Here is a 25,925-nt window from a genome sequence, read left to right as displayed (position 1 = left end):
CGTTGTGCCCCGAGTCAATCAAAAAATATAACTTTTTTCTTCCCTCCTGCAAAACAGGCCATTGCAAAAGCCTGAAAACAACGTATTCTTCTGCCTTGTCTCAGGGATCCCTCAAAATCTTTGAGAAAACCTTGGAACCCTGGGGGATCTATGCCTTCCAAGTAAATGAAATTATTTTATATAGGGTTGGTGGTCCCCTTAATCAAGTGGTACGTATTAAACCCTTCCTTTTTTGTCTTTCCCCCATCCTTTTCTATGCATCAGCATCATTACTCTTGGTCCTTCATTTATGATCCTTTGATTCCAGTCCTGGGCCTTAATAGGGCTTAGTTTTCATGTCACTGCTTTTACTTTATTGCACTATATTATGTACTGACTGCGACAATGTTATGAATCTGTTTTTGAAAATTCAAATAAAAATTATTATAAAAAAAAAAGTGGCTTCTTACCGGCACTGCACTTTTAGGTGGATATTCTGAGGGGGAAACAAAAGAACACCAGGGAACGCCATAAAAAGTATGTAACAGCAAGTATCTACACAAACGGGCATTTTCCAATTGAAAAATTTATATGTTTTGTGCGATCTAACAAAGAAATGTAATATTTAATTGAGGACAATCCCTTTAAAGTGCTCCATTTCTTCACACAGAGCATCAATCCTCTGTTCCCCAATACACAAATCTCAGCGGCCTGTTCCCTTGTAGGACTCCTATTGACCTGGTTGTTTTTGCCCTGAGTGGCAGTTATCATGGGCTCCCTGGGAATCTACACAGAAAACAACTCCACTGTGCGCATATGAAACAGCTGGTTTTACAGTTTTTACCGAGGGAAATGCCTTTTTGCACAGAAATATTTTGCTACTGTGAGAATAATAACTGGATAAAACAGATTCTATCAAAGAAAATAAAACAATACGATTCCCTGCAATGGGGTCACCTATGAGATCACCGCGCTAAGATCACAGTGATGAACTTCAGAGAAATAAATGTCACATATAATCTCTTCCCAATACAAATGATCTATTTTTGAACTGAGACAAAAAATGTGTAAAGCAATATGAATCATAATACAGTACAGCAGTAGTACATTATATCTATTGTATAGTATAGTACTAGTGTATTTAGATATCTATAGTCTCCCCATTTTTTTCTGCTACAACATTCAAAACAGCAGTGTGAAGTCCCAAATTTAACAATGTGACACAGATCTACAGGGTGGGCCATTTATATGGCTACACCTAAATAAAATGGGAATGGTTGGTGATATTAACTTCCTGTTTGTGGCACATTAGTATATGGGAGGGGGGAAACTTTTCAAGCTGGGTGTTGACTATCGTGGCCATTTTGAAGTCGGCCATTTTGTATCCAACTTTCGTTTTTTCAATGGGAAGAGGGTCATTTGACACATCAAACTTATCGAGAATTTCACAAGAAAAACAATGGTGTGCTTGGTTTTAACGTTACTTTATTCTTTCATGAGTTATTTACAAGCTTCTCTTTGTTTACAGCCATTGACATGTCGCAGAGGTTAACACGTGAGGAGCGGATAGAAATTGTGTTGATGTCTGGTGAACGCAGTACCCGGGTCATTGCAGCAGATTTCAATGCAAGACACCCTACGAGACCACCCATCTCCCATGCTACAGTTTGCAAACTGCTTGCCAAGTTGTAGAACTGGAATAAGGACTTGATTGAAGGGGTCGCAGTGCTGCATCCCCCTAAAGTTTTTTCCTGACCAATAGCGCTCCCGGATTCACTTGAATGGGGCTGTGCTGCAGTCCCCAGCATAGTTGATGGCTAGGAGCGTCGCCGTGCAGCATAAAACAGTGAAGGGGCGAAGCGCTAAATCAACGTTTCATTTTTAGGATTGGTGGAGGTTCCCACAGCTGAATGAAGCCCTAATTACTATGCATTTTCTACACATTGATTGTGTGTGAGATTTCCACGTGGGTAAGATCTTTTGCTGAAAAATACCCCCCAAAATATGTGAACTTGGCCTAACTATGTTTTACAAACTGTCAGGAGACTTACTTCATATTTATGAACAGCTGAGATACTTTTTGAAGCTGAATAAAATGACACCGAAAGCAAACACATCTGCAAACTCCTAAAATAAACAATACCTAGAACTCAGCCAGAGAAGCCGGGGCTTTTCACAAATTGGTTTTCCCCATTGTTTTGACTGATGTAGCAGAAATGGGCTGAACATCATTTTGCGTGGCGTCAATTGCAGTCAGAGCAGTATGTTGAGATTTCTCCTATCTCAACTTCACCCTTTCCTCCAATTTTATTGCTCACATAATCTACAGTCATGTTAGGGAAGGAGGTGGGAGAAATAAAAAAAAATGCCTCCAGGAAAATATAGAAGACTTTGGATAGCAATCTGAAACAGAAAAATATCAAGGCTAGTAATTTGCTATATTTTAACCATAGTCTTCCTTTAAGAGTGGTGAGTCAGTTTCTTGTTAGTTACAGATGTGAGATATATTTATCAGTGCCTAAAGGCAGGTTAGACCTATTGAAGAGCTTGTGAAGACCTAGTTAAAAACCTTGGGACCTTTTAATAAATATATCTCATGTGCTTGCGCATGAAACAGTTTTGATAAATCCACCAATTATCCATCAATTATCCATTAGGCGTCAGGTTCGCTATTAAATAAGATAAAGGTTAGGGGGAAAGCATGGCATAGATTGCTCCTAATGTTTACAAAAAAGCTACAGAAAAATATTGGGCTTATCTCGATACCTGTTCTAAGTAACAAAGCATGGAACGTCTTATAACAGAGACCCATAGTTATCTGTCCATTATATGTAGAAGTAATTTTTTTGATCACCTCTTCTATTAATTGTCACAAGAGCAGAGAATATGGACAGCCAGCTGAGACATTGTCTAAAATTAGAGGATTTTATTGTATGTATTGTTATTGTATACATTACGTGTTCCAGGAAAACACAATCACACTTGATCCAAGTGAACAAACTAATTTAATCCAAATAGTTTAAAATCAAATGTACCAAGAATCATTCCGGTTAGATTACGGCTCCGCGCTGACTCAGTAAAATTACGGTAATTCCCCTAATCGCAGCACCACTTTAATAGGAGCCCTGTTACTGTGGAGCCCTAGTCTTAGGCTTCATGTAGAAGAATTTTTTTCAGCTTAGTGAGGTTTATATTTACTCCCAATGACAGGATCAGATTCCATCATGTTAAATCAGCAAAGGACAAGATCCGGTCCCGTCATTGGCAGTAGTTATAAGGCTCATGCACAAAGCTGTAATATGGTCCATGCCATAATACGCTTATCTAATGACCAGTTTGTATGGTATACTATGAGGCAAAGTTTGTGACAAATAGATGGCATATTTACACCGTACAGCCATAACCACCTGCCTAATATTGTGTAGGTCCCACTCATGCTGTCAAAACAACTATGAATGGTCAAGGCATGGAATCCACAAGTCTTCTGAAGGCGTCTTGTGATATCTGGCACCTAGATATTAGCAGCAGAATCTAAAGCCAAATAAGTTGCAAGGTGGGGCCTCCATGGATCTGACTTTTTTTTATAGCACATCCCACAAATACTTTTGAGATCTGTGGAATTTGGTGGCCAAGTCAACACCTTGAACACATTGTCATGTTCCTCAAATCATTCTTGAACAATTTTTGCAGTGTGGCAGGACACATCACCCTGCTGAAAGAGGCCTCTACCTTTAGGGAATACCGTTGCCATGAAGGGGTGTACTTTGTTTGTAACAATATATGACCGAAAGGAGAAAAGCGAACGGTAAATATGTGGCGATATATGTATTATTATACTTTCTACACCTGGGTTCCCGCTTTTGGATGTTCTATGATTTGCTGGCTTTTTCCTATATATAGTGGAACATACATCATTTCAATGCTACCCCCAGACGAAGGCAGTTGCGCCGAAACGCACGTTGGGGCAGACACATTGCCGTGCACTTACCTGGACGTTAAATGGGTACGTGCTTCATCATCATACGTTGTTCACATTTGTCAATATATTGATGTTATCCATTTATGGTATTATCTTTATACCTTTGAGTACTTCTCCTTTGACCATTTCATCTGGCACACATTTGTAGTCATTTTGTATTCATTTATATTTATGTACCGACGTACCCTTATTAGCAGATTATACCCTTTGTCTACCTTAGACGTTACTTACCTTGTATAGTGCATGGCGTGTATGTCTTTTTTTAACCTGTTGGTTGATGGATTCTTTTTTATCATTGTGTATTTATGTGTAATTTTCATTAAAGTATTTTTCTATTTTCTCATATGTTCTTGTCTTGTGGCATCTTTTCTCCTTTCGGTCATATGTAATGCTTTAGGATGCTCCATGGGTATACACCTCAGGATCTGGTTCATAATTGAATACATGCTTGCTGACGGCTGCATCTTTACTTTATCGGAACCATTTTAGATCCATGCTGTGCTTTTCGGTTATTTTGTTTGTAACAATGTTTAGGTAGGTGGTATGTGTGAAAGTAACATCCACATGAATACCAGGACCCAAGGTTACCCAGCAGAAAAAAAGATGTAGGCGCTTTCGGCGGTGTGCAGGGGGCAGCATGGGCACTCTGATCTGTGTGCGGCTGCGGAGCTCCAAATGCAGCAAGCTGGGGTGCTCTGTGTGTTCTGACACCTTTTTCAGTCATTTGTGCTACAGTAGCTCTTTTGTAAGAATGAACCGAACAAGCTAGCTGTAAGGGTATGTGCACACACACTAATTACGTTCGTAATTGACGGACGTATTTCGGCCGCAAGTCCCGGACCGAACACAGTGCAAGGAGCCGGGCTCCTAGCATCATACTTATGTACGATGCTAGGAGTCCCTGCCTCGCTGCAGGACAACTGTCCCGTAGTGTAATCATGTTTACAGTACGGGACAGTTGTCCTGCAGCGAGGCAGTGACTCCTAGCATCGTACATAAGTATGATGCTAGGAGCCCGGCTCCTTGCACTGTGTTCGGTCCGGGACTTGCGGCCGAAATACGTCCGTCAATTACGGACGTAATTAGTGTGTGTGCACATACCCTAAAGGATCTGCCAGACACAGCTTCTGTGTCGACGCCCGTGGTTAGTCACTCTGCACCTACTCCTAAGTCTGGTCGAGTGACACCTTCTTCTACCAATCAGCCTGGGAGGCTGAGGAGTGGGAGAGCCTATCACAGCCTGGCCAGACGGAGAAAGATCCCGCCCTCTGTCTATTTATACCTTCTCTTCCTGTTCCTCCTTTGCCTGTGATTCTTTTAGTCTGTTTCCTGGCTCTGCTGTTACTGCTTGTGCTACTTGTCTTCTGCTTCATATTGACCCTGGTTTGACTGACTATTCTCCTGCTCTGCGTTTAGTACCTCGTCCACTCCTGGTTTGACTCGGCTCGTTCAATATTCTCCTGCTCTGCGTTTTGTACCTCGTCCACTCCTGGTTTGACTCTGCTCGTTCACTATTCTTGTTGCTCACGGGGTTCCCGTGGGCAACAGCCCCATTACCCTTAGCTTCTGTGTACCCTTGCCTGTTTGTCTGTCGTGCACTTAGTGAGCGTAGGGACCGTCGCCCAGTTGTACGCCGTCGCTTAGGACGGGTCATTGCAAGTAGGCAGGGACTGAGTGGCGGGTAGATTAGGGCTCACCTGTCTGTCTCCCTACCCCACCATTACATAAAGGGGTAGAATTCGAGGTGGCCAAGATTGTGGACAGCAGGATGGTCCAAGGCTCTCTACAGTACCTAGTCCATTGGAGAGGATACGGGCCTGAGAGGACTTGGGTACCCGCCCGGGATGTTCACGCTGCAGTATTGCTCAGGAGGTTCCATCTTCGGTTCCCCTATAAGCCAGGTCCACCTAGAAAGGGTCCAGTGGCCCCTCATAAAAGGGGGGATACTGTAAAGGATCCGCCAGACACAGCTTGTGTCGACGCCCATGGTTAGTCACTCTGCACCTACTCCTAAGTCTGGTCGAGTGACACCTTCTTCTACCAATCAGCCTAGGAGGCTGAGGAGTGGGAGAGCCTATCACAGCCTGGCCAGACGGAGCTAGCTCCCGCCCTCTGTCTATTTATACCTTCTCTTCCTGTTCCTCCTTTGCCTGTGATTCTTTTAGTCTGTTTCCTGGCTCTGCTGTTACTGCTTGTGCTACTTGTCTTCTGCTTCATATTGACCCTGGCTTGACTGACTATTCTCCTGCTCTGCGTTTAGTACCTTGTCCACTCCTGGTTTGACTTTGCTCATTCACTATTCTCCTGCTCTGCGTTTTGTACCTCGTCCACTCCTGGTTTGACTCGACTCGTTCACTATTCTTGTTGCTCACGGGGTTCCCGTGGGCAACAGCCCCATTACCCTTAGCTTCTGTGTACCCTTGCCTGTTTGTCTGTCGTGCACATAGTGAGCGTAGGGACCGTCGCCCAGTTGTACGCCGTCGCTTAGGACGGGTCATTGCAAGTAGGCAGGGACTGAGAGGCGGGTAGATTAGGGCTCACCTGTCTGTCTCCCTACCCCGTCATTACACTAGCCTTCACTCCCCACGCGCATCAATGAGCCTTGGGCGCCCATGACCCTGTTGCCGGTTTACCAGTAGTCCTTCCTTGAACCATGTTTGGTAGGTGCTAACCACTGCATACCGTAAACACCCCACAAGACCTGCCATTTTGGAGATGTTACCCAGTTGTCTAACGATCACAATTTGGCCATTGTCAAAGTTCCTTATATTCTTACGCTTGCCTATTTTTTCTGCTCCAACACATCAACTTCAAGAACTGACTGTTCACTTCCTGCGTACTACATCCCAACCCTTGTCAGGAGCCATTGTAATGAGTTAATCAATCCTATACACTTCACCTGCCACTGGTTTTAATGTTATGGCTGATTGGTGTACATGCCCATCATCTTGGTATGAGACATATTCAAATTAACTCAACATGTAACCTTCATTTTTAGCCTTGAGAAATACAGCTGCTCCCTGTGAAAGCTATTATCACTGTTTTAATTGGAAAGAAGTCAAGAAAGTATTATGAAATATTTTATTTCATTTAGTGGTTATTAGATACTGTATAGAAGACTGCGGAGCTTCAAGGTTATTTCTCATAAAGTAACAAAATGGAAAAAACAAGACTATATGAACAGATGGCAATTGCTGCACACTTTAGACTTCAAACACACAATTATATTTTTATATCCATATCACAGGGATCCTAAATTTCCAATTGGTAATGCACTTCAATGGAGCCATGCATACTGCCCTATAAAGGCTTATTCTGACAAGTGTTGTTAAACTTGTCCGAGTTACATCAGTGAAAAAGTGATCATTTTGCATCAGTTTGCTTCAGTTTTTTATGCGTATGCCGTTAGTTCGTCAGTTTTTTTTTTTTGTCTGAATGGCATCAGTGTGCCATCCAATTTTCAGGTCTGTAAAAAAATTGTTAAAACAATGCCACTTCTTAAGCCACTGAACCACCCCCAGGATGGTCACAGGACCACAGAAACACTATTTTTCTTGCTTATAGCATAGAGAGCAGTGTGAGATATTTTTTTGTGCATATTTTTGGCTGCTGACCATGTCCTATATTCAGGACCACACTGCTCTGTCTCTTCTGTCTGCCTTCAATTCTCAATTGTCTCCAGGCAACTATCCGTGAAAAATTGAAAAATGGAACTGAACAGTTGGAATCCTCGTGGCCTCAATTTTTCACGTAGACACAATTGACTTCTATTGGTCCATTCTGTGTGTAAAATGGACAAAGATGGAGCATGTTGCGATTTTCTCATCATGGACGAACGGTTTGTGAAAAAAAACTGACCGATTGGCCCATTAACTATAGGTCAGCGTTCAATACAGGTGCTGTCCGTTCTACACTCGGACAACACCCAGATGTGAGAATATGTTAGGTCTGAATGAGATCTTAAAGTACGGTGGTATACGTTTTTTTATGCAGTTATATGTTGTATATCGGACAGTGTTTTACTGCTTCTAGGGGAAAACTGGGTCCATAATACACCATCTCATACAGAACTTTTTTGGGTAAAATAGTTGGCGCGTTTCTCAACTGCACTCAACATTCCAGTTTGTTACTGGCCTAGTGGCAACGATTCTACTCCGTAGCTTCTATTCTATATTAAAGCTGTGGAATTCTTTAGTATTTTTTCTTAATTCCCATTTTCCTTAATATATCTTTATAATGGTGGAAACTTCAAATCCTCTCAATAAAGCTAAATGATAAAATTCAGGATGCCAGCAACTTACCACTAGGGGCATACCGTTTAATTATTGATTTCAATTCAGTAAGCTCCTAAACTCTCCCTAGTAGTGGTTGCTGCCAGCCTGAATTTTATTATTTACCTCTATGCATACGCAGGTAATTTGGAGCTCTGGATTATAAAAAAGAGCTCCAACCATTATAAAGATATATTAAAAATTGTAGAAACTTAATACGAGATGGTGCTAAAAGGTAGACATTCATATTTCACTACTTGAAACAAAAAATATATAATAAATGAATCAACACACATTTACTTTAAGCTTCATTGACACAAAATAATAAAAAGATTAAAAAACAACATACTCAAAAGCTATAGAAGTCACATGATATATCGTGTGAATAAAGGTCACTGTAGAAGAACAATTCAGTGGAAGAAACACCACAAAAATGCACTGTGTGAATGTGATTTTAATTTCTACCCACTTATGATTTTTTCCTACAGTGTGCCTGCATATTTCATCAGATGCGAAGGCTAAATAACTTCGTTTCTATAATGGTAGCGCTACATTCCATTTTAAAAAGAACCTGTCATCTCTCCCGAGAGTTCAACTGAAGTGAAAAGAACGTCCAAAAGCATAGTTTGGAAATACAGAAATCTCCACGTTACGAGAAAAAGGGTCAAGGTATTAAAAAGAGCACAGTAAGCCCCTTTTTTAGGTATTGGTGGTGTTTTCTGCATCTCTATGACAAGTCAGAAGATAGAAAAATATGCACAAAGATTCTCTTAATGTTGCTACACAGTAGAGAATATGTCTGGCATTGTATACATAGTACCGGTTAATGCAGACAGCTCGAATATAGCACAGATCGACAGGCCGGCAGCTTTTACACAAGCAGACAAAACAAGGAAAAAACACAGTGCCACCAGGCTTTTTAATAAACACAGCTGAGAAGACAGATTCAGATCCCGCGGACCTTTAGGCATATCGTCTGCCGTTCTCTGTGAGAAACTTACCATAATTCATTTCCTGTGGGGGAAAAAAAGAAACTCACAGGCTCATGACTTTGGTATTTGCAAATAATGGAGACTTCATTTTTCATTGTTGCAGTTTATGTCAGTGGTGTTTCTAGCATGATTTCACTAGTATATGAATAAAATTATGAATATGAATGAAATTTTAAATTAGCATTTAGGATACAAACAGGGGCGTAACTAGGAGAAACCGGGCCATGTTTCAAACCCTTGACCGGGGCCCCTCCGGGTGCCACGAGCAGCCCCCCTTATATATAGTGCCCCCTGTAGAATGTGCCATACAGCCCCCCTGTAGACAGTGCTATATAGCCCCGCGTATATAGACAGTGTCATACCCCATTTGTAGATAGCGCCCACCTCCCCTTGTAGATAGTGCCATACAGCCCCCTCTTTATAGTGCCATAAAGCCCCCACTGTATATAGTGCTATACAGCTCCCACTGTATATAGTGCCACACAGCACCCCTCTCTTGCATATAGTGCCACAGAGCCCCCCCTTAGTAGATAATGCAGCACAGCTCCCCCTTAGTAGATAGTGCCGCACACAGACCCCTGTAGATTGCGCCACACTCAGCCACCTGTAGATAGAGCCACAGCCCTCCCCCTTGTAATAAGTGCATACAGTTCCCCAAATTGTATAGTGGCACACAGCTCCCCTTTGTGTATAGTGCCACACAGCCCCCCCTTGTGTATAGTGCCACAAGGCAATGGCGCATCTGAAAAAGTTGTATCAGCCGGGAGATGTCACTCAAACATGGAAGGGTGGGTTTGGAGGCCGGACTATGTGACTCTTCAGGATAACGGCACCGCCCCATGACCCTTTATTGAGTAATTAGCATATAGTGTGCGTCGTTTTAAAAGTGGATTTTAAAGCTTTTGCTGCAACTGAAAAAAACATACAAGGGAATATTGTCAGGTCATGTATTACAGCATGGTGGCGGTTCAAGGGGTTAAAACTACGAGACAGATTCCCATGAAATATACAATAAATTGAGAATAATTCCATCTGCTCTGCAATTTTGTTATTATAAATATATCCTATATAATTACAGATCCAGAACCAAGCTCTGACATATATACAGTACCAGAACAAAGCACCAGAACAAAGCTCAGTACTTACATACAGCATCAGAACCTAGCTCAGAACATATATACAACACCAAAACAAATACAGCTCAATTTAGTGCAACCCCTGCTGTATAGGTTTGTACGGCGTAGAACTACAGCTCCCAGCATGGCACGAACAATAGTACGGATATGGTGGGAGATACTGTTTCACAAAAAAAAAAATCATACCACCCATCATCTCGCTGCAGATCATACAGCAACTACAGTGCTGATTAGAGGCAGAATAAACATTTACATTAAGTGACTCACTAGTGACGATCTCAGCTTCTAGTTCTTTTCTTCTCCCTCCGGTCCAGACCTCTATGATGGATATCTACCGGCCATGACCCATTTCTGCAGTTTTCCGCTCAGATGTCTTCAGCTTCTCACTTTTAAAACATTTCTGCACCTATAAACAAAGTTCAAATTCTCAACACCACTAACTATAATAGCACCATACATTGTGTCCCTGATTAGAATAGTACCATACACTGTCACACACGCACACCATGCCCCCTGTAGATATTGCCCCCATAGCCCCCTGTAGATAGTGGCCCCCATAGAGCCTCTGTAGATAGTGTCCTACATAGAAGCCCCTGTAGATAGGGTCCCACATACAACCCTCTGTAGCTAGTACCCACATATGGACTCCAGAGCTGCAAGGCAATAGTGCTAACCACCGAGCCACCGTGCTGCCCTACATATAGCTTCCCTTATAGATAGTGTCCCACACATAGCCCACCCTGTAGACCGTGCCCTACATATAGCCCCCCTGTAGCTGGTCCCCAACAGGTAACCCACTCCTGTATATAGTGTCCCACATATGGCCCACCCCTATAGAAAGTGCCCTAAAATAGCTCCCCTATATATAGTGCTCTACATATAGCCCATCCATATAGTGTCTCACATATAGCTCCCCCTGTTTATAGTGCCCCACATACAGACCCCCCTGTAGATAGTGCCCTACATCCCCACATATAGACCCCCCTGTAGATAGTGGCCCACATCTCCACATATATACCTCCCTGTATATAGTGGCCCACATCCCCACATATAGACCCCGCTGTATCTAGTGGCCCACATCCCCACATATAGACCCCCCCTGTATATAGTGACCCACATCCACACATATAGACCCACCTGTATACAGTGGCCCACATCCCCACATATAGACAACCCCCCTGTAGATAGACCCCTCCCCTGTAGATAATGCCACTCACAGTTTTATTTAAAAAAAACAAATAACTTTGCATACTTACATGATCCCGTTCCCGTCCCGATGGCAATGCAGATCTGCTCTCTTCGGAGCAGGTCTGCTGGAGCTGAACGGCGCGTCGTTCAAAGGGGCTGATTGGCAGGGCAGAATGACTTGCCCAGTCAATCAGCGCCTTTCAAGCACGGAAGTAGCGCGATGATATCATCGCGCTGCTAGCGTTGTTGAAAGGCGCTGATTGGCGGGGTAAGTCATTTTGCCCCACCAATCAGCGTCATTGTAAGGCGCTGAATGGTTGGGCATGTTCTGGCCATTCAGCGCAAATGCATGTATTTGTACCTGCGTGCTATAGATGCAGGTACAATTACTGCAAGACGGGGTGGCTGTCGCTAGCACTGGGGCCCCCTCCGGTGCTAGCGACGCCTATGGGGCACCAGCAGGCATATGGGGGGCGTGTTGGCTGGCGGCACGGGCTTCCTCAAGCCGCGGGCCGTGTAGCAGCTGCTACGGCGGTAGTTACGCCACTGGATACAGACACACATAGCGGCCCTCGTCTGGCCTAGGCTTCACAGCCGCACCTCTGACAGACAGAGGCCGCTATGTGTCTGTTCCCATATTGCTCATTTAATATTCAATTGAAGAATTTAAGTGACCACTCATTATAAACTAAAGTAACAAAATAATATTTACCTCTGTTCCTCCATTTTACATTACTTATGGATATATCACAGCTGCTACAGGTCCTGGTGGATGAGTCTATTCAGTCCATGACATACTGACGTCTTGAATAAAAACTAGCGCGAATAACAACAGTGTTATTATCCACCATAACCGATCAGCTTCCAGCCAGTGGCGTGCATGGGATAGATGAAGGCCAAACCACTGTTGTAGTAGTCAGGAGGGCAGAAACGAGTGCTTAGGTGCTGGAAATTTTGTTGCAGGCTCCCTCTCATGCCTCTGCTGCCATAGCCAATGCAGGGCACTGAGATAGGAAGGCTGAGGTTGGCATTTAAAATATTGTTGGTATGCTTGCAGGACACACACAGGATGGCCCAGCTAGCAGCTAATTACATGATTAATGAGGTCAATTTCCCTTTGCCATGGGGCACTGTTTTTTGTCTCCACTAGTTCTCATACAAATCTTCTATCTCACGCACACAGACATACTGCAACGTGCCCATATAGTACCTGAGTTTTTTTTTAACATTACTCTAGTGGAGAATACAGTGACCCAAAATAGTACATAGTACACGTGGCCTTGGTGTGTGAATGAGCCCTTATTGAAGAGAATTGTAGTGTTTGGTGATATACTGCACTGTACATATGGATCAGAACTCTTCCGATTAATGCGGCTTCCTACTAGGACTAACACTCATTTATTGACGTGCCATAAAAGTGTTTTAGTGGAAAACCCTTTTATTACAAATTTACTTCTTCTGCTACCAGAAAATAAAATCTGACCCTCCATGAAGTATGAGTAGATAATATGCAACCCATCAGGCTTCCCATGTAATTCCTGTCCCAGAAAGTAAAGGCAAGGGGTGGGTGTCCAGAGCACAAATGTCTGAGAAGCGAAATACTGCACTCAGTTACCACAAATAAGGAGTGAGGAACACACTCAAGATTCCATTTTTAAATAGATTAACGCTTTAAATGTAGCTGTGTCTGAAATATTTAGTAACCTGTAGAAAGAAGATGTATACTGTAGTCTATCCTTTAAATGAACATTTCGGGCAAAACAGATACACTTTGTAATGTCTAGTGCAGAACCGGGGGAGTGGTGTATAGCGAAGGGATTGCATCTGATGATTTTTAAATACCTGTGTCATGCATCACCCCCTCAGGCCTTGCACTAGACATAACACAGTGTAACAGTTTTGCCAGGAGTATTCCTTTAAATTGTTCTTTTATGCTTTAGTGGAAACAGAAAAAAAAGAAAATAAGTTACAATTACAAGAATAACTGAACTGCTAAACCTGTGAGTTCATTGTCTATTATCAAACAAATTTCAGAATTTAAATGAAATCCAAATTTGAGTTAGCATAAATATTTCTCATCCCTCTGGGCTGAATTTTTTGCAATTATTAACATTGTATAAGAAATCCAGTGCGGCTGAACCGGTGAGTTGGGTTTATAATACAGTAGCTAAAATGTGGCCAAAATACAGCCATATGAAACCATCCTTACTGTCTTAACGGCGGGGGCATGCAGATAGCCTAACAGTAGTGACATTCCCCGAAAAGCTTTGTCATTTGGATTGTGCTTTCCAATGGTTGGCAGATGAGGCTCCAGGGTAAGTGGTTTGAAATCCCTGTAATAAACTGATATATAATACGAAAGTAACCCTAACCAATAATTTCATAACCATCTAAACAAACATTTACATAATCTCCGGTTCAAATAATAATAAAAACATTAGCCCGTTTTACAGTTTAAGGGCCTTCTGTAGGGGCAGTGCCATTTAACTGAGAGTGGCGGGCGTCAAGATAAGGCACAGTGCCCATCGAGCCCTCTGCCTAATTACTGGGAGAACTCTGCTGTTTAATCACAGCAGCACTTTCCCTTCGTCCCTACCTGTACTGATCCGAGTGATCAGTGCAGGGAGTGAAGGGGAAGCTGAACGTGAGGAGCACATCACATTCAGCTTCCTGTTAGAGAGACATCACTGAAGCCTGGGGTGGGAGGTAAACCACTGTTGGACATCAGGTATTAACTTCACTACTCTAGAAACTGGCATCCATACCTTCACCACCCTAAACCCCCAAGGAAACAGTTATAGACCCTTTAACTACCCCAGACAACCAGGGAAGCAGTCATCAACACCTCCATTACTACAGACTAATAAAAAAGCATCCATTAATCTTTGTAATACCCTAGACCACCAGGGAAGCATCAATTGACCCACTAACCTAGACCACCAGGGAAGGAGCTTTTTACCCTTCCACTACCCTAAACCACCAAGGAAGCAGAGCTTAATCTAGACCTCTAGAGTTGCTACTATTAACCACTTAACTCTGTGGCAGTTTTATTTATGCACTGTATAGAAGTATAAGGCTTTAGCATTTTTATAATATACGTACTACTATACCGCTTTTTTTTTTTTTTTAAATCAAAAGTAGAAAAAAAATTCCTGGTCCACGGGATGAAAAAAATGTCTTTATATTTTCTTACAAAACGTTTAACTTATTCCTTATGCTGGGTTCTTTTCTACTTTTGACACAAAAAAAAAAAAAAAAGCGGACATTTCACAAGTGCCAAGATTTTTAATTATCTATTTGAAAATAATTATTAATGTGCATGGGGGGTGTATTGGGCTTCATGTATTCAAAGTATCCCCTATGATAAGAAGCCCATAGCATCCAATCAGCTTTAATTTTTCTAGTGCAGTTTACAGAATAAAAGCTGACGGGTTACTATGGAAAACAAAGTGCCTTTTCACAGAGATAAATGTGATCCTTAAGTACCATTGTCTATGTTGAAGCAAGTAGCTCAAGACCATTACTATGTAGAGGCACATAAGTCTTACTTTTGTACTGAAGTGGATTTTACAATTCCATCTGTTCCATTTAATTTATTTGGTCTCTTTTTTCGAAATCAAGTAGATTGCAAATCTAAAAAAACATTTTATATAGAAAAAAATAGTGCCATTGCCTGGCAACAATAACCTACAAATACCCGCCACGAGCATCTATGCAGAAAGAAATGTGCTAAGCTTAAGACCTAAAAATAAATGACCAAAACATGATATACATGCAGTGGACCCTTTTTTTTTATTAGGTACACCTGTACATCTGCTTGTTTATGCAACTATCTAATCCCTCAGAAGCTGAATAAAATATGAACACGGTATCAAGAGATGTTCCAGAATGGGAGAGAAATGTGGTTTTGACCGTGTATTAATCATTGGTGACATACTGTAGGGCGTCCGAGTATCTCACAAACTGTTGAACAGTTTGGATATTCATACAGAACAGTCTCTAGTGTGTATTCAGACCCCGGAAAAAATGTAAAATCCAGTGCACACCAGTTCAGTAGGTGAAAACAACTTGTTGAAGGGATTGACTCATCTTGGCAACCTTTGGCAATCAGCAGCCACTGCTAGGAAAATTTCATATTACATGCCGGCCATTCAAATGAACGGCCGACCATGTAATTCATATAATGTACGAGTCCGCTAGAACGGGAGTGGCTTTCTATGAAGACCATATGCCCTAGTAGGGAAAGGGGGACAACCGCTTTAATGAGAGACATGCTGACACGAAGGTGGCTACAAGTGATATACTCAAGGATCCAAACAATGGCATGCAAAAGAGCATCTATGAACATACAGAGTGTCAAATATTGAAGTAGATGATCTACAACAGCTGAATACCACATCTCCACCCCTAAAGACAAGGAAACTGCAGTGGGTAAAGGTTTACCAAAAGTGGACATACGAAGATGGAGAAAAAAATTGCCCATGCTGAATATTCTTAATTTCTGCTGAACCATAGGTGGCGTAAAGCACATGAATCCATGACTCAATCCTGCCTTACGTCAACGAGCTGAGTGTAGAAAAGCTTTATTGTCACACGTTAGGCTTGTTAACACAAGTTGTGCATTAAAAAATGTCCCACCCCTGAGTACAGTTACTGATCATGTTCATCGTTTTATGAACACAGTCTGCCTATCTTCCACCAGTCACAAAAATACCTATGATGTAGAGATCAGGGTTCTCCAAGCCAGCGCTTCTTACAATGGAAGGGCCTGCATGGAGTAGTGTTCCCCAGTATAAACTAATACTCTTTCTGCTACATCCTGTTATATATAGCAGATGGAATTATTATTTGTTCAGAAAAATGGGACAACCAAAACACAACTGGGGATTTATGGGAAAAAATAAATAAATTATGCTTTCCCACACCATGGGCTGCATATTTTGTCGACAACTTTAATCCGTATAGGGTCCTTATATGGGTAAATACAACCAAGAAAACGATGTATATCAAAAAGGCGCAATACAATAATCCAACAGCACCTGAGCGTGAGCGCTCATTATTCATAAAACAAACGTCTATGTTTTCGAGAACAAAATTTAAAAAACGCACAATACCATAGTCATGTTTATTATAGCGCAGAACATTGACTGTGCCATTTATCACACATGTGCCCAGTAGATCTGATGGACAGAATGAGCTGAGCTAAGTAAACCTTTTTCCATGACACTTAGCAGCAGCAAGTAAGAGGTTACCATAACTACACGGTCTTGTTTACTCTGATAGATAGGTCAATGTCATTGGGATAACAAGCTACTTAACAGTCTCAATGTAAGGCCTGTACAGCCAGCACCGGCGAACCGGTTCTTTCTTGTAGGCATTTTAACACCGATTTTGTAATAGACAAACACTGGCCTCACCTTATGTATTGTAGGAAAGATCAATAATCAGGGGAAACAACCCTTGCCTTAATATAGCGCATATAAAAACTCTGTGTCATTGTTAGACTGCCTAGAGGATATGTGTAGAATAAAAATGCAATAATCAATTCTTACTAAGAAGAAGTGCAGCTCTAATCCTTGATATGCCGTTTACTGTCTGGTGTCCTACATGACTAATTTCGTAACAAACCCCTTTGTTATATGGACATTTCATATTTATATACTTTGGTCAAAAAATAAGTAAAGGTTTCCATTGCTATGTCAATAATCCGACCGTGATTTAGCAGTAGAGTGATACACTTCATATCTATGATGAAGATACTATTTACTTGGACCATCTGTTCCATCTGTCCAAAAATATGGCAGAAATGCTTACAAATTATTATTCGGTCACTAGTTATCACCGTAAATCTAAACTTATCATGGGGAAAACTTTCTATGTCCACCACAGCTATCTAGAGCAGGTCCAATAAATGTGGCAAGATAAATTGTCTGGCTGGAGATTAGGCAGAGTATTTTATAAGCAAATATGGATCTTTTGCATGGATATGCAGTTTTGTTCTACCATAATTAAGTTCACTCCCCAATCTTCTAAGATTCCTGTATATTCGAGTTTATTTTCATTGGATAGAAATAACATTAAAGTGTAAAGCTCTGTTAATATTTGTCACAATTATTTTCTGTCTGGCTTCCGATACTTTTTGATGGTCAAAAGAGCATAACATGTGCTATACTATTCAGTAGGAAAATTAGAAAAAAAACGGACAGATCAATTATAAATCAATTGTTGCTCACCAATCCCATCCCCGCTGGTAGCCGTGGTTCCAGCTGCCGGCTGTGTCATGCTGTTTAGCAATCTACCCACCTCACTTCACTCCTGCGACGCCTCTCCTTAAAGCCGATGACTTTAGGAAGGGCGGCCTATTTAAAGGGGAATCAGCCTGCTTTCCATTGCCTGCAGAATGAGTTACTTTTTCGATGTTGTACTGTTCCATGAATTTGATTCTTACTGATCCCGACCTTGTCCCTAGTTTTGTTATTAACTACTGCTATTGTCTCGCTCCTTGGATTTTAGCCTGGTACCTATTGTCCAACCCAAGTACTTACTACTGGCCTGTCCTTTGGGGAATAACAAAAACTGAGCAGAAGTGACACATGCAAGCAATAATTGAGTGGTTTAAAAACTGGCAAACATATTTTAAAAAAAAAGATGTAATTTACAGAATATATAGCCTTTCAGGTTCTGATAGTAGGATACAGGGATATGGGGAATTGCAATTTTCTCTTCATTTCTGTGAAGAAGCATCAGCAGACTACAGGCTGCCATATATGAATGACATTTATGAATAACATGTCAATGGACTCTATACTCCAGTCTACTGGCAGATCCATAGGCTTTAGAAAATACATTTCCCCTCAACCATTCCCGCAGGTAAGTCAGCAAGAATATTATGTTAAGGTTCAATTTTCTATTGGAACTTTTTATCAAATTCACTAAAGTATAGTTTTGGAACTACTTAATACGTTAATATATTCATTTACTTAAAGAATTATCCAAAAATGTACTATAGAGAATTTTTATAAAAATTTCTACTAGAAAATTCCTATTCTGAAGGGCTTTTAAGTGTTTTAACACATTTTAATTAGCTTACACAAAGACTTTACAGTGTAGATAAGAAATGACTCGCGTATTCCGGGGATAGGGTACGTACAGAGATTTCTAAGATGTTCTGGCACTTCCCTTTGAAGCAACTAAATTGGCTATTGCAGTCTCTGGCACTGTATGCCATGAAAAAATAGCATGCATGAGAAAAGACATTTAAGAATAATTAAGCCTAACTTATTATCCTACGAATAATGTAAAATAAACATTGTGGTCATCTATTAATGCAGAAAATTGCAACAGGTACTGAGTCAATGAATTAAAATACATCTGTTCATTGTCCGCACGAAAAACTGTTCTGAAAAATGCTTCCAATTTTATAATTTTTTACTCCCATATTTGGTACCATTTTGTGTTTTTTCCATAATGATTAGACCTTGAGTAAGATAAGATGCAGGTACACAATGTACTGTGCTGCTAAAAGCATTGCCTGAGTCATATTAATTAGGATATGAAAGAGGGATTAACAAGCGGAAGAGATCGGAGAGAGAAGACAATACATTGGTTACGCACTGCTTCCATTTCTGTCACTCTGACTCAGGAATCTGCTAACCTCTCAATGCTCCTTTCATGTGGTGAATATGAATCTCACAAAGAATAGAGTAATAGGAATTACCCCCTCTAGATATCTCTGCCCCTTAATGGAAGACCCTCTACTAACTGGCCTCATAGTACAGTATCTATTTTTAAAAGCTAGATTACATAACATGGGTTGCATGTTAGTGCACATACATTGCATACAGTTCTAATAGCAATATGGTTGTCACTAACCTAAAACAGCTCACTTACAGTGTAATATTTTATCTTGATGCAGCCGATAATTAAATCAAACATAGGAGCTTGCCAAATGCTTCTGATGATCAAGCAATTGCAAACATTTTATATTCTAATTTTCTACATTCAGTGTTGAAACAATTTGGTTTTTACATTTACAATTGAAACCTAAAATTTTCTTAATTTCAATCAGTTTCCAGTTATACTTCCTCATAAAGTTACATTGCATTACTGTAACAGTAAAGTTCTGCTCTTACAGTCCATGCTAAATTACACTGGGTGAACCAGTGCAACCTGTTACTCAGCGATCTCCAACATGTGGCTCAACAGATGTGGTGGAACTCCGAGCATGCTGGGAGTGGTAGTGTTGCCATTTCTGAAGAGCCACAAGGAAGAGATCATTGCTGTAGCCAATCATATTATGTGCAAGTTTACTGTAGCAGATGTGTGGTTGTCCATATCCAGCGACCTTGTAAACTTGCTTTTAGTCCTATTTTAAAATCTACATTAATGCATTAAAACAATACGCTTTTGCAATTTTTGCTTCTTAATAAACTACAAGGCTGGACTACAGTCATAGGACACTGATAAAATAAAATAAAAAAATTAGAAGTGGCAGAAGTATAACATAAAACACATAGGAAAGACATTATAGAAGCATCATTCTGTATGTGAAAAGTCCACGAACTGTCCGTGGTGCTGAATTACCATGATCCTAGCATCAGCACCCGTGTTGTTATTATTCTTCTATGGTGCTTTGCACAATCAATCTAAGTATTACTACCTTCTCCCATTGAAGTGAATGCTGTAATACTGTGAACCGCCACTACTGCTGTGTCGGCGATTCACAGTACGAGCAGTGACCGGAATGAAAGGGAAGCAGCGCTCGTACGAACTCTGCAGCCTCTTCAAAAACAGCTGATCGGCGGGGATCCCCGACAGTTGGACTCCAACCGATCAGCTATTGATGGCCTATCCTGAGGATAGGCCATCAATTTTTAGGGACTGGAAAACCCCTTTAAAACCACCTGTCTAATAGTATGTAGGTCCCTTTAAAATCCCCAAAACAGTTCTCATCCATCACAATTGCTAGAAGGCTCTTGTCAAAGTCACTCAGCTCCTTACACTTGCTCATTTTTCCTGCTTCTAACACATCACCTTCAAGAACTGACTGTTCACTTGCTGCATTATATATCTCACCCATTGACAGGAGCCATTGTAAAGAGACAATCAATGTTATTCACTTCACCTGTCAGTTGTTTTAATACTATGGCTGAACGGTGTATGATAAAGACAATGTAACATAAAACACAATAAAAACACAATCAAATGAAAACACAGTGTAGACTACATTCATAAGGTGAAAGTACTGTTCATTTTGAGCTTAGGTAGGGCATTGATCCAGCAGCTCCACCTTGTCAGCGGGACAAAGTATTAGGAAAAAGGTTGAGGGAAGTTTGGGAGACAAATAATACAATTCTAGAGAAGGAGGGAGACATGAAGGTGGTAATGTGCATACAGTTAAAGGGAATGTGTTGCAAATTAAACCTTTTTTTTTAAGTGTCGTTACTTATTTCTATTATATTTTTTACGTTTTTTGCTGTATTTTTTTTTTTTCCCGTATGGTGGAAAGTATTAAAAATTAAATAATAATTTAAAATGTTTTCCAATGTTGGCCACCAGGGGGAGCACTTCCCAGAATTACAGCAAGGTGAATAAGGCAAAGCAACCTGACTCACAGCTGCTGTAAATGTGGGAGGGAACCTCACCTCCCCTCTCACAAGCCAGGTAAAGGTGTCTTCAAATTGCTAAGCAGTGTCCGGCAGCCATATTGGGTGTGATTCTGCAGCTGGAAGAAGTTATAGGACACACCAAAAGGCTAAGGGTATGTTCACACGCTTACTAAACAAAGGGAAAACAGCTCTTGATTTTCAGCCATTTTTTTAATCAAACTCGCATTTTTTAACGGCCGTTTTTGGAGCTGTTTTTCTATAAAGTCAATGAAAAACGGCTCCAAAAACGTCCCAAGAAGTGATGTGCACTTCATTTTGGTCGGGCGTCTTTTTACGTGCCGTTTTTGGAAAACTACCACGTAAAAACGCCCTGTCGGAACAGAACGCCGTATTTCCCATTGAAACCAATGGGCAGATGCTTGTAGGCGTTCTGCTTCCGATTTTTCAGCTGAAAACATTGTGTGTGAACATACCCTTAGGGTATGTGCACACGCTAACTGCATTTACGTCTGAAATGACGGAGCTGTTTTCAGGAGAAAACAGCTCCGTCATTTCAGACGTAATTGCTCGTACTCGCGTTTTGCGAGGCGTCAATTACGGCCGTACTTTGGAGCTGTTCTTCATTGAATTCAATGAAAAACGGCTCAATTTACGTCCCAAGAAGTGTCCTGCACTTCTTTGCCGAGGCTGTTATTTTACGCGCCGTCTTTTGACAGCGACGCGTAAAATTACAGGTCGTCGGCACAGTACGTCGGCAAACCCATTCAAATGAATGGGCAGATGTTTGCCGACGTATTGGAGCCGTCTTTTCAGGCGTAAATCGAGGCGTAAAACGTCTCGTTTACGCCTGAAAATAGGTTGTGTGAACCCAGCCTTAGAATGATGAAAGTGAAGTGAATTACTTTTCAGTTGACCGGTTCACACGCCGTGTATTTGACATGTTTTTTTTGTTGCACATTTTACGTGCAAAAAAACACATAAAAAACGCTTGATTACACTTGATTTTGCGTGTTTGGGAGATTTGTGTGTGTGTGTGGGGGGGGGGGTGCTCGCCGCTGATTCTTCAACACAGCTGATAAGCGGCTATGAAGTATCAGCGGCGCCCATGCACACTCCGCTCTGCCACACACACACGAGAAAAGTCTTAAAGGGGTCGTCCAAGAAAACATGGCGCCGCACCTGTCCTCAGGTCGTGTGTGGTATTACAGCTCTGTCCTATTCACTTCAATGGAGGTGAATTGCAATACCAGACACAACCTGAGGACAGGTGCGGCGCTGTGTCTCCAATCCGGACACCCCTTCTGTCCTGAGATGACCCGACGGGGGAGGCGGGTGTCAGAGCCACGCACCGCCATCAGTGCAGACAGAACCACACAACTACGGCATGAGGGCACTGTCTCTTGTTATGGACAGATTTATAGTCACATGAACCCCGTCTGATGAGCCGGTAACCTAGGTCCGATCACATGACAGAGGGGGATCACCAAAAACCCTGTGCACCCTCAGCCCGTCCATCCAGCCCTTTCCTGGTTATATCTGCTTCTGGGAAAGCTGGGTGACCACCATTACCCCTCCTACTAGAGTGTGAGAGGTTCATTAGTCACATCCCCAAACACACTCCAGTAGGAGGGGGTAATGGTGGTCACCCAGCTTTCCCAGACCCCTGAACGATAAATCTCTCTAGTTGTGCTGAGACTGTTTGGGAATGTGACTAATGAACCTCTCAGTCTCAGCACAACTAGAGAGATTTATCGTTCAGGGGTCTGGGAAAGCTGGGTGACCACCATTACCCCTCCTAGTGGAGTGTTTGGGGATGTGACTAATGAACCTCTCACACTCCAGTAGGAGGGGTAATGGTGGTCACCCAGCTTTCCCAGACCCCTGAACGATAAATCTCTCTAATTGTGCTGAGACTGAGAGGTTCATTAGTCACATCCCCAAACAGTCTCAGCACAACTAGAGATTTATCGTTCAGGGCTTTCCCAGTACAGTTTCATCATGTGTCCTTCATACAAGAGGGGGGGGGCGTGGGGGGGCCCGTCGGGGGTCACGAGAGCGGGGGTCTGTGAGATAGAGAGTGGGACATGCAGAGACACACATCTTACCTGCAGTGCAGCTGGTCTTCAAGATGGCGCCTGCTCTCTCCCTGCAAACAGCTGCTCTGCTCTGTGTGACTCTGACCTGCGTCTGCGCAGTACAGAGCCATAGAGCAAAGTCAATGGAACAGCTCCCGTTCATTGACTCCTATGCATTGTAGCTGCCGTATTCCATCTCTATATGTGTCGTTAATCGACACATACAGAGATGAAAAACAAAATGGCAGCCCCCATAGTGAAGTAAAAGTTAGAAAAAAAGAAAAAAGTAAAACACAAACATAAATAAAAGATTTTATAATAAAACACTAAATACAAATTGATATAAAAAAAATTTTTTCCGTGACACTCGTCCTTTAAGGATTTTGTTGGATTGGTAAAGTGGAGTTTTTGTGGACAAATTATGCTTTGACGTATCATCAAATACAGTATAAAAGAATAAAAAATTCCTGCCAAATAAACTTTAAATATTTATAAAGACATGTACTGTAAAATGTGACATACATCACAGTGCTAAACAAATTAACATTTTGCCATACAGCCCAAAATAGAGGCTAAATAACATGCAGAATATCAGTTCTTTAGGTATCTGGCTGTTCATTAAGTAATGTTGACACCCAAACTGTTCAATGAAAGGAAAATTCTTACCACATAGCGCAATGATGTGACTGCTGTCTTCATGAACAAATTTCCTGGTAACAGCCTCTTCCATTATCTGTTTTACCTGCAAAACATAACACAAACCATACTTGAGGCTTTAATGCAGATTTCTATGTTCACCTTCATAAGTATCACTAACACACAAAATGATAACTGTAGGGTAGGAGCATCAGCCAGAGATAGACATGTGGAAACGGACCGCTAATATCAACATATCTGAAATTGGACAGTAATATGATAATATTCTAGAGATGAATTTCACCCACTGATACCATACATGATAGTACATGAACACAGTTTTCCGTAAAATGCATTTTAATTATGTCCATTATTTTCACAGTATCTTGCAAAATGGGTATTTTGCTGTATAAATGTAGCAAACCTGAGTATGTCAGTATATCAGAGCTGAATACGCAGTCATTGTGATATCACACTGTATTGTAGTTTTTAAACATTCTATAAAAAAATCTACTGAGCGACATGGATATAATAAAATATTATAAACTATATGGCCAAAAGTATCTGGACACCAATCCTAATTATTGAGTTTATGTGTTTCAGCCATACCCATTGCAAACGTGCATAAAATCAAGCTTACAGCCATGTAATCGCCATAGACAAACAGTGCTAGTAGCATGGGTCATTCTGAAGAGCTCAGTGACTTTAAACGTGGCACTGTCATAGGATGCCACCTTTGCCAAGTCAGTTCCTGATTTGCTAGATCTTCCCCATTTAACTGTAAGTGCTATTACAGCCACAAAGTGGTAGTGGTCGTAAAAATCTCCTATCCTTTGTTACATCACTCACTACAGAGTTCCAAACTACCTCGGGAAGTGACATCAGCACAAGTAATCTGAGTTGGGAGCTTCATGAAATGGGTTTCCATAGTCGAGCAGCTGCATACAAGTCTAAGATCACCATGCACAATGTCAAGCATTGGAGCAGTGGAAACATGTTCTCTGGAGTACGGACCGCTACCTACCCGAATGCATAGTGTCTAATGTAAAATTTGGTGGAGGAAGGATAATGTTTTTCAGGGTTTCAGATAGGCCCCTTTTTTCCAGTGAAGGGTAATATTAATGCTACAGCATACAAGGATATTTTAGACAATTTTTTTTTCCAACTTTGTGGTAACAGTTTGGGGAAGGCCCTTTCCTGCCTTAGCGTGACTGTGCCCCTGTGCACAAAGAAAGGGCCATAAACACTTGATTTGACGAGCTAGGTGTGGAGGAACTCAGGTGGCCTGCGCAGAGCCCTGACCTCAACCACATGCAACATGTTTGGGATGAATTGGAACGCAGACTGCGTGCCAGATCTTTTTGTCCAACATCAGTGCCTGACCTCACAAATGCTCTTTAGGCTGAATTGGACACAAATTTCCACAGACACACTACATAATCTTGGGGAATGTTTTCTCAGAAGAGTGGGAATGTTTTCTCAGAATAGCTGTAAAACTGGAACCAACTCTATATTAACACCCATGGTTGTGGAATGGGATGTCCAATAATCTCACATAGGTGTGATTCTAAGGTATGCACATACTTTTGACCAGATAGTGTATATGATATAGTCAGCTCTGCTACCTGTGTATATAAATAGAGGTATATATGGCTATAATTGCAACAGTTCAGTTTAGTTAACATCGGAAAGGAATAATCTGGACAATCGGTAAATGTATTATGCTACAGATGTTAATACCAATTATTGACTACAGGGATCTGACATATTCTTTAGTTCCAGAATAACGGTAAACAAACTCAATATACTGTATAATTACGTTTTCCGATGCCATTCAGTGTAATTACATCAGTCAACACTGTGACATCAGAAGTGGACTGGGTGACCTTGGAGTACAAGAGCTCAGTGACTGTTTTAGACTTGAAGGACAGGTTACTCAGTTACGTTTATAAATAACAGATGATGCTTTTGTCTTTTTGGAAACAACTTGAAAATCTAGACGTAAACCCAAATTCCACTCCACCTGTAGCATATGAGTGGGACAGAAAGGGTAGGAGACTT

The 25,925-nt window shown here is 41.4% G+C and overlaps 1 protein-coding gene across 7 annotated transcripts in view; it reads right to left on the bottom strand.

Annotated features, from left to right (window-relative positions):
* Positions 1 to 25,925, bottom strand: part of SGSM2 (small G protein signaling modulator 2) — a 337,147-nt gene that overhangs the window by 208,192 nt on the left and 103,030 nt on the right. For all 7 annotated transcript variants that reach the window (XM_075854221.1, XM_075854215.1, XM_075854216.1 and 4 more), the window contains one exon: positions 23,895 to 23,970. In XM_075854221.1, the coding sequence (XP_075710336.1) occupies positions 23,895 to 23,958 (64 nt within the window). In that variant the 5' untranslated portion in view covers positions 23,959 to 23,970. The remainder of the gene's footprint in view (positions 1 to 23,894; positions 23,971 to 25,925) is intronic.

This window comes from Rhinoderma darwinii, chromosome 2 (genome assembly GCF_050947455.1).
Source record: "Rhinoderma darwinii isolate aRhiDar2 chromosome 2, aRhiDar2.hap1, whole genome shotgun sequence".
Classification (NCBI taxonomy): Eukaryota; Metazoa; Chordata; class Amphibia; order Anura; family Rhinodermatidae; genus Rhinoderma; species Rhinoderma darwinii.
Note: the sequence above shows the minus strand (reverse complement) of the source record. Positions and strands in the feature narration are given on the sequence as shown.